A 9,864-nucleotide genomic window follows, 5' to 3' on the forward strand; every position below is an offset into this window, starting at 1 on the left:
ACGGCGTTATTCGCAACACTGGTTGTTCATGGCAGTTCATGAAACAAAAATATCAAATGCTGTGTCACTTGCAGCTTTTAAATCTAAAAGGACAGAAACTGTCAGCTTTGACTGAGATTCTTACTGTCTATAGGCTATATAATGCTGTTTAATGCTTTGGTTTCCACAATAACGTATCAATTATTGGAACGAACTAGCAATGGTGAAACAGAAATATCTACAGTTTATGTCAGTAACAAGGTATCTACAATAACTAGATGTAGTTCATGTAATCCATGTCCTTGGTTGTGGGTCAGATTTGTTGGCTGAATGGATATGATTGGATTTTGTCGCATCAACATGCAGAAACATTCATAAACATTCACTCATGATTCAGCTCCACAACTCCAAACCTGCAGGGGGCAGAGATAGAATCAGTGTGTATTAGTAACCTCAGAGATCACTGTGAACTTCCTGAAGCAGCGATTGCACCTGCACACCTGCATGGGACAAAAATGTTTGAGAAGAAAAGATATACACAGAAATCTTTCAGCAAACAGCTAAAAAAAACAAAGATCACTCAGCTCACAGTCAAGGCAAAACTGGTAGAGGAATGGACATTTGTAATATCGGTTTAAATGGGAATGGTAAGTCAGTTTAAGGTATTTGATCATGTTTATTGAGAGTTGTTGACTACTGAGAATCATTTGCTTACATTTTATGGGACAAAAATATGACTAAGGGGCTACATGACTAAGATATGTTTAGCTTGATGTTGATGCAGTTTGAATTGTCTGAATGTGAATTAACTAGTGAATTATATGAACAGGCATGGTCGTGTTTGTATAACTTATCTGTATAAGTCTATATAACTTAAAATTTCAAAGCTTAGCCTACCTAACATACATTAGGAGGTGGGATGTCAATACTCAAACGCGTTGAGATGCTAGACCTGTACAACCAACATGAGATGCTGATCCCATTGTTTTTACTGTATTACACATCTTGGCTACTAGTGATGGGATTTTCGGCTCTATTTTGATATGCGGATCTAATAGCTCTTCTTACTGCGGAGAGCAGGCTCCCCATATATATTTTTTACATTATTAATTAATTAATAGCTTAAACCTAATTTTATAACATTTTGTTTTATTATTGACATTGTTAAGCACTTGTGATGAGTAAAAATACTGCATAACAATGCTTTATAAATAAAACTTTTATTATAACCAATAAATTATCACAAAATAGCACCAAAATAGAACGCAATACAGCTTGGCCAATTGCCTGCCTGTTTCCACAAAAAAAGTGGAGATAACCTTTTTTCTCAGTGTTTTACATTATTAATTGAAAGCTGCGTGTGATTGTTCAGATGTGTGGAGCACACGCTTGACATGCGGACAGTGGAGACATTCTTTGCAGTCTTCTCCGAAACGATATGTGGTAGCCAGATTTGCGGTTTTCACGCCAAATTGGGCTTGTTTAAAAAGCCAGTCATTTATGACTAATATAAATAGCAATACTGATAATAAACAAACAAAAAAATACTAAGTCATAGACTCATAGTTTTTGCCATTTGGTATAAAATCTCCCAGATAGCAAGGAGATATTGATTAGATGTTAACTCAACGTTAAAGTGTCAACGTCTGATCTGACGTTGATTCTTCATCACTTCTGCACCCTGAATTAATATTGAAACAACATTGAAATTTAAACAAAAACTCAACAAAAAAGCAACACTATCTCAATCATCTTTCAATCTTTTCATTATAGAAATATATTAACTAGATTATGCTTTATGTACAGCAAGGAACATTTTACAAAACAAACATGATATGGAAGAACACTGGAAAGAGACCTTGATCTTGTTGTAATTTTATTTATTTATTTTATATTTAATTTCAGAAAAGTAAATATCAGCATATAAATATTAAATATGAATACATTTGTGCATACATTTTTTTATTTGGAAGCTACTAATATTAGTAGCTTCAATGGTTGTCAAAGTTAACAAACATACAATGGTTGTCAAAGTTAACAAATATACAAGTAAACTCAACAAAAAAATATTCTATGGTAAAAAAGGTGCAAAAGGTCAATAAAATGTGTGTTTCGTATTATCTAATGAGATTGATTTATATTACTGTTGTAAATCTGTAGGTGCAGCACTCTGACGACCTGTTTCACCAACATGATCTGGTGCATAGCGCAGCCATTTCTGAACAGCCACTGCGAATGCATATTCTGATGCGCTTTCTTCCCCAACTTGTTGTTTCAAGGCTTCTAAAACAGGACAGAAATCACAAGATCATTCAATATAATTATTACATGCAGTGCTATAACCCAATTCTATAAGAATTTCAAACACGTTTAACAAAGTTTGTTACATCAGAAATATGGGCTGAGAATTCTAGAAAATGAATGAATACTAATTCAATTAATTCCAGCAAAGAAGATATCAACATCCACATATAAAAATTAACAATATTTTAATATTCAACATTGCAAAACAACTTACCAAACATGCATGCCTTCAGCACAGTGTCTTTAAACGCATATTTTTGTTTGCCTGGGTGCTTGGCTTTTTTCCCAGCCCAGTTCAGTTTAGAAGAGAGCTCATTAGTCAGAGCACAGGAGAGCATCCTCCGCACTCGCACTTCTACTGATGTGCCACCAATAACAGCAAAGCGACTCACCTACAGAAACACAATTTGACTTTGGAAGATTAAAAATGGTACAATTCTGGAATAAATCCCAATCACAATTGGATTTTATAAAACAATGAGAGAATGCCAACATGAACAAACAAATAATTAATCTTACCATAATTTTTTTTGCCTCATCTGTTTTTAATGTCTCCTCTGCAGCTTCTAGTTGGTTCATATCACGCAATGGTAATGACACAGGCTGAGGGGGCAAGGTAGATGTAGTGCTCGACTGCCTAAGTAAACCTTGGAACTCTTCGTAGCAGTCTGAGCAGGGAAACCCAAACCTCCCTCTCCCCAGACACCTCAGCAAGCTCCTCGGGTGGAACACCAAGACGTTCCCAGGCCAGTCGAGAGACATAGTCTCGCCAACGTGTCCTGGGTCTTCCTCGGGGCCTCCTCCCAGGTGCCCAAGCCACCTCAACTGACTCCTCTCGATGTGGAGGAGCAACGGTTCTACTCCGAGCTCCTCCCGAGTGACCGCGCTTCTCACCCTATCTCTAAGGGTGCGCCCAGCCACTCTGTGGAGGAAACTCATTTCGGCCGCTTGTATCCACGATCTCGTTCTTTCGGTCATTACCCAAAGCTCATGACCATAGGTGAGAGTAGGAACGTAAATCGACCGGTAAATCGAGAGCTTCGCCTTTTGGCTCAGCTCCTTCTTCACCACAACGGACCGGTACAGCGACTGCATTACTGCGGAAGCTGCACCAATCCGTCTGTCGATTTCACGCTCCATTCTTCCCTCACTCGTGAACAAGATCCCGAGATACTTAAACTCCTCCACTTGAGGCAGGACTTCTCCACCCACCTGAAGGGAGCAAGCTACCCTTTTCCCTTTTTTTACCCTTTTTTACAGCAAACCGTAAATAGCAAATTAGATTTACCTTTGAGAGATGTTCCCTGACTGGGATACATGGCAGGTTCTGCTGGTAAATTGAACTGAAGGCTGGTGCATGGCTGGGCAGAGGACTGGAAGCTGGTGCATGGCTGGGCAGAGGACTGGAAGCTGGTGCATGATTGGGCCGGAGAATGAAGCCTGATAAGACCGGTTAGACCTAAAAATATATTAAAAAATAATAATAAATAAATGTAGTAGTCATTCTTGGCTGCTATAAATGTTTTCAATTATCAATAATTCCGGTAAGAGAACTGTAAACTGAGAGTGGTAAAATATATAACTAAAAAGTGGTCATTATTAAATGAAAACATTTATAGAACACATTTTTCAATAGTAAAGCAACTGTTCGTACTGGACCACTGCACATCAGGAGACTGAGCAGTAGACTGATCTATTGAATACTTCTTGGGAGATTTACTAGGACCTATAAAAAAAATGGTCTTGTATGAAACAAAACACATTTATTGATATGTTAAGTACCAGCTTAAGGAAGCAAATGTGCAGTGCATTTTGATCACTGTACCATTTTTCGATCCCAAATATGATTCACACTTACCACGACTTACACGATACTTCACAGGCTCGTATGTGACCCATCCTTCACTTGGTTCAAGTCGTTTTTTAACTGCAGCATGTACTTTGGACGTGTCTTTGGGAGGATATGGTGGCCATAATAATTTTTCTCCAGAAAGCCAGTTATGTGGCACAATCTCAGTACCCCCATTTTGAAATTGAACTATGCCTTACTGCTTCATTAGGCTGTTATTTGAATGGTTTCAACAAAAAAAAATACCTTTAATAAAAAAATACAGTCAATTAGACATGCTATCCACCACAGCATTGAGAACTACTATGGAAGGAGAAAAAAAGTGAGTGTGAAAGAAAAACACATCAAAATATTTACTTAAACTGAAAAATGTACCAAGCAAGTTCTTATTATATTATTATAGGCATTGCAATAAAGCCAAAGTTGTCAGGATAGAGGACACACTTATGTTTTATGTCAGGGGTAATCAATTAAATCTTTCCGCGGTCCATTTTTGGCAGATAGCTCAGACCTTATGTCCGGGTCGAAAGTTGTTGGCGGCGGGGGGGGGGGGAACTAACACTCAAATGGGTGGTGAACGTAACACTCGTCTGAAAATAAATTCTCCGGTTTAAAATATAGTCTCCCGTTAAAATTTTTTTGGCATTTGGGTCCGTATCCAGTTAATCAGGAATTTGATTGGGTCCGGACAGGACGGCGTTCGGGTCCGGATCCGGACCGCGGTCCGCCATTTGGTGATACCTGTTTTATGTGTTTGAGCCTTGCCGACGTTAGGAACTTTCAACTTTCTTCGAAATTTTACCATTGATGCAACATAGTATTGTTGTCAAAATTTCAACCTCAACTAAAATGATGGTCCTGATCAAAAATCTACATTGTATCAATATCTCCTTGCTATCTGGGCTGTGATAGACATATACTTTGGGCTAGTTTAAGCTTCTGGAGGAAGGTTTTACACTGACTTTGGGCTGAATATTTTTGTAGGACCTGGCAACCCTGTGTGGTAGTATAAAAGAAACACTTTTTAAAACAGGGGAAGGAACATTTACCTGACGAATTTTAATGTTGCATTGTGTTTGAAAAGTGCTGAAGTAGGCTAAAGTACTTGAACATGCTTGAAAATGTAACTGTATTTCATTTCACAACAAAACTGACTGAATCGATGTGATAAAAAAGCGAATTATTTCGAATCATTTCGAGTATATGTATAAATATTTAACCTAATTAAGTTTAATGTGCTGGGAAATATTGAAAATGGACCTTGAAAATTACATACAAGTGCTTTAATTCTACCTTGTAAAGGTGTATGAACCGTGCAAACATGACTTTGTTCATTGCGCTGGCAGAAGCAGAGCAATACGCGCAAGGAGAGGCAGAGACAGTGAGGCACCGAAGGACAAATAAAAATGACGTTGGAAAAAAACTGGCACTGTGGCACTTGCAGAGCACAAGCGCAACGACAGGGAGGTGGAGAGACAGTGAGATACTGAAGGAAAAAAACGGCTCCCAAATAGGATCCTAAAAAGACTCCCATTGCAGAGCCGGTTCCAATCGTTCAATTCAAAGAGCCGGCTCTTAGAGCTGGATCGTTCGCAAACGACACATCACTATTGGCTACTAACTTCAGCAGAACAGTCCATCTCTACCTAATGTGCTGTATACACACACAAACACAAAAAAGCATTTTCACTGATGACACCTTAAAATGATTCTCACTCTGAATAGCTGAATTTATTATCCCTAAAGTCAAACATGGAATTTTCATCACAAGCCAAATCCAGCAAGTCTCTATAACAATCACAATGTGCTCTCTCCTGTCAGATTTGGTGAGGGGAAAATGTGTGGGGGTCATCCATTCAGCCTGGGGGTGATGGGAGAGTGGGGAATACGGGACTGCAGCATAGACAAAGTCTACTGCTATCTTCTGGTGAAATATGGTGAAGATCTATGATCTTCTGGTGAAATATAAAATGCTGTGGTCAACAGAGGCTGTGGGCCAGTGAACATTTGGGCCGCACTTTGGACACGCCTTTTTTTAGTTGATTAGTTATTGACAGATTACTGAATAAATGTAATAAATGTATTTAGAATATCAAGATGGGAATATAACACTGTATACAATGCAGCACATCCAGCTAAATTTAAGCATTCAAGTTTAAAAATATAAAGTTCCTTATTAAAATTAATCAGACGAGTACCACTATCAATTTACTGTATTTACATTTCCATAATAACTGAAATGCTCAAAAATAGTCAAAAAGATCCATAAGAGTTTGGTTCATATTTTAAAGCAGATGTAAACTCTCAAGGCAACTCTGATACATAACTTTTTTAATTAAACTAAGTGTATCTGCAACATATATTAATACACACAGTGCAAAAGTTAAAAAAGGAAACAATAGTTACAGTGATAGTAGTCTATAGATAAGCACAGGCTGTGAGTTTTACAGCTTTGTACTACTGAGAATTATATTTTCTTTAAGCCACTAAACTATTATGTGAGTTTAATTCTTTACATTGCTAATCACAGTCTGGTCCATAACATAGTTTAGTTTGGCTCGTCTGTAAATTACTTTGATAGACTGCAATATCTCCTTGGTCTTAAGAGTATATATAATGGGATTCAACATAGGAGGAATGGTTTGCGTCAACATAGAGTTAATTATTCTAGTATTTGGATGAATATATGTTGTAAGAATAACAATGTAAACACTAATAAGTGGAAGGTAAAACATGGCCACTAACATGAGATGAGAAGTGCAGGTCTTAATTGCTTTGATTCTGTCAGCACCATGTGAGATCCTGAGCAATGCAAAACCTATACAAATATACGAAACACTTATCAGGATCAATGGAATATAAAGGATTGCAGCAATACAGATAAGTGCCATTATGTAATTCACTGTAGTGTCATTACATGCTAATTTATACACTGGTCCATGATCACAGAAATAGCTGTCAACTGTAGTAGATCTACAGAAGGACAGTCTGGTAATGAGGCCCACAAGAACAGTAAAGAGAATCACTGCAAGAACCCAAATAACTCCAATGATCACAGTCATCGATGATTTTGTCACAATAGCATGATACCTCAGAGGAAAACATATAGCAACCAGCCTGTCATAAGCTAAAACAAGCAGAGTAAGAGACTGCAGAGTAATAAAGAAAAAAACAAAAAACATGTTTGCCAGACAGTCCTCATATGATATGTACTGGTTATCAAACAGAAACATTTCAACATACTTTGGAATGACAGCTGAGCTTCCACACAGATCAGAGAAGGCCAGGTGGAAAACTGCTACATACTTTGCTGTGTGTAAAGTCCGTTCCAGGAATATTACACCCATAACAAAAGAATTGCCTAAAACAGTCACAGCATACACAAAGCACAGAAATATATAGTAAAACTTTGCATATGGAACATTGTAAAATCCATTGATGTAAAATGTGACAGGGCGAAAAAGTGTTGTATTATCAAAGGACCCTATGTAAATCATTTTAGCATTAGACAGCTGTACTGTTTACTGCAAGACAAATATAGGACCAGAATAATGAAGGGATTTACATCACAATTGAAACTGTTAAAATAAATTGTCAATAAGTTGTCAAAACATACAGAGAATGAACAACGAATCTCTCAAATACATATTAAGCAAATTATACTCAAGTACAACAGCTGTAATGCAATATTAACAGAAGTGTGTTATAAATGTTCTTGATCTATGTTTGTCATTCCCTAAGCCCACCTCCAAAACATAAACCTTTGAAGACAGGAGCAACTGCAGTATATTCTGTTCTGGAAAACATGCAAATCTGGCATCATAAATTATTTATGAGGACAGGATGCAAGAACCCAAACAATGACGTTTAACTAGGTTAACTGTCAGTATATGATTATATGTGTATACGTAGGTGGTGGAGTGACTTTTTTTTCATTAAATTAAATAAAATTTTCATTAAATTAAAAATACCACTATTTAATTTATTTGTGAATTTATGGGTGTAGTCATTGTGTTACGACCCAGGTCTAGGCTACTACCTGTATCACATGTGGTGAATATGACAAAAAAAGAAGCTCAAAACACAATCAGAGCACAAAATGTGTTAATGTGTACTGGTGTATGGTACATGTGTAACAGGTGAAGCCTGTGATCGGCTACGAGTGGGTTGCAAGTCGTGACGGCAACTGTAGTCAGTGTGAGGTGTTTCCATTCCCCTTCCCCCTTCCCTTTACGTGAGCGCCAGGTGGATCCAATTAAGAGTGGGTGATAGCTTAGCATACAGTGGGGAAAATAAGTATGTAGTCAGTCACCAATTGTGCAAGTTCTCCCACTTAAAAAGATGAGAGGCCTGTAATTGACATCATAGGTAGACCTCAACTATGAGAGACAAAATGTGAAAATCATTTTGTCTGACTTTTAATTAATTTATTTGCAAATAATGGTGAAAAATAAGTATTTGGTCACCTACAAACAAGCAAGATTTCTGGCTGTCACAGACTTGTAACTTCTTTTTTAAGAGGCTCCTCTTTCCCCCACTCATTACCTGTATTAATGGCACCTATTTGAAGTCGTTAACAGTATAAAAGACACCTGCCCACAACCTCACACAACCACAACAGTCACACTCCAAACTCCACTATGGTGAAGACGAAAGAGCTGTCGGAGGACACCAGAAACCGAATTGTAGGCTGGGAAGACTGAATCTGCAATAGGCGAGCAGCTTGGTGTGAAGAAATCTACTGTGGGAGCAATAATCAGAAAATGGAAGACTTACAAGACCATTACTAATTTCCCTCAATCTGGGGCTCCACGCAAGATCTCAGCCCGTGGGGTCAAAATGATCACAAGAACGGTGAGGAAAAATCCCAGAACCACAAGGGGGGATCTAGTGAATGACCTGCAGAAAGCTGGGACCAACGTTACAAAGGCTACCATCAGCAACACACTACGACGCCAGGGACTCGGATCTTGCAGTGCCAGACGTGTCCCCCTGCTTAAGCCAGGCACGTCTGAAGTTTGCTAGAGAGCATTTGGATGTTCCAGAAGAGTATTGGGAGAATTTCATATGGTCAGATGAAACCAAAGTAGAACTATTTGGTAAAAACACAACTCGTCGTGTTTGGAGGACAGTGAATGCTGAGTTGCATCCAAAGAACACCATACCAACTGTCAAGCATGGGGGTGGCAACATCATGCTTTGGGGCTGTTTCTCTGCATAGGGACCAGGACGACTGGTCTGTGTACATGAAAGAATGAATGGGGCCATGTATTGTGAGATTTTGGGTGCAAACCTCCTTCCATCAGCAACGGCAATGAAGATGAAACGTGAGGAGATCTGCATGGAGGAATGGGCCAACATACCAGCAACAGTGTGTGCCAACCTTGTGAAGACTTACAGAAAACGTTTGACCTCTGTCATTGCCAACAGAGGATATACAACAAAGTATTGAGCTGAACTTTTGTTATTGACCAAATACTTATTTTCCACCATTATTTGCAAATAAATTCTTTAAAAGTCAGACAAAATGATTTTCTCAATTTTTTTTTCACATTTTGTCTCTCATAGTTGAAGTCTACCTATGATGTCAATTACCGGCCTCTCTCATCTTTTTAAGTGGGAGAACTTGCACAATTGGTGACTGACTAAATACTTATTTTCCCCACTGTATATACGTACGGAGTTGCTGGGGTTAGGGATATCCTCACTGTTGTGGTCTGCTGTGACTGGGC

General features: G+C 38.4%; 2 protein-coding genes across 2 annotated transcripts; both read right to left on the minus strand.

Annotated features, from left to right (window-relative positions):
- Positions 1–2,023: 2,023 nt before the first annotated feature.
- On the minus strand, positions 2,024–4,424 carry LOC143525918 (uncharacterized). The gene is made up of 3 exons (XM_077020392.1): positions 2,803–4,424; positions 2,498–2,675; positions 2,024–2,262 (listed from the first exon to the last, which is right to left on the minus strand). Exons 1-3 carry the CDS (start codon positions 3,421–3,423, stop codon positions 2,120–2,122), a joined length of 942 nt encoding a protein of 313 aa, XP_076876507.1. The 5' UTR covers positions 3,424–4,424; the 3' UTR covers positions 2,024–2,119.
- LOC143525917 (olfactory receptor 1E16-like) lies at positions 4,418–8,446 on the minus strand. Its single transcript, XM_077020391.1, has one exon. The coding sequence runs from the start codon at positions 7,627–7,629 to the stop codon at positions 6,637–6,639; it is 993 nt and encodes a 330-aa protein (XP_076876506.1). The 5' UTR covers positions 7,630–8,446; the 3' UTR covers positions 4,418–6,636.
- Positions 8,447–9,864: the final 1,418 nt, after the last annotated feature.

The sequence above is a fragment of the Brachyhypopomus gauderio genome, chromosome 10 (assembly GCF_052324685.1).
Source record: "Brachyhypopomus gauderio isolate BG-103 chromosome 10, BGAUD_0.2, whole genome shotgun sequence".
NCBI classification, from domain to species: Eukaryota; Metazoa; Chordata; class Actinopteri; order Gymnotiformes; family Hypopomidae; genus Brachyhypopomus; species Brachyhypopomus gauderio.

Excerpts from the sequence above, each read along its gene's own strand:
- LOC143525917 (XM_077020391.1), bottom strand. The coding sequence starts at position 7,629 with ATGATTTACATAGGGTCCTTTGATAATACAACACTTTTTCGCCCTGTC.
- LOC143525918 (XM_077020392.1), bottom strand. The coding sequence starts at position 3,423 with ATGGAGCGTGAAATCGACAGACGGATTGGTGCAGCTTCCGCAGTAATG. Across the intron at positions 2,676-2,802 it reads ATGAGGCAAAAAAAATTATG|GTGAGTCGCTTTGCTGTTAT; the intron begins GTAAGATTAATT and ends GTGTTTCTGTAG. Across the intron at positions 2,263-2,497 it reads GCTGAAGGCATGCATGTTTG|AAGCCTTGAAACAACAAGTT; the intron begins GTAAGTTGTTTT and ends GTCCTGTTTTAG.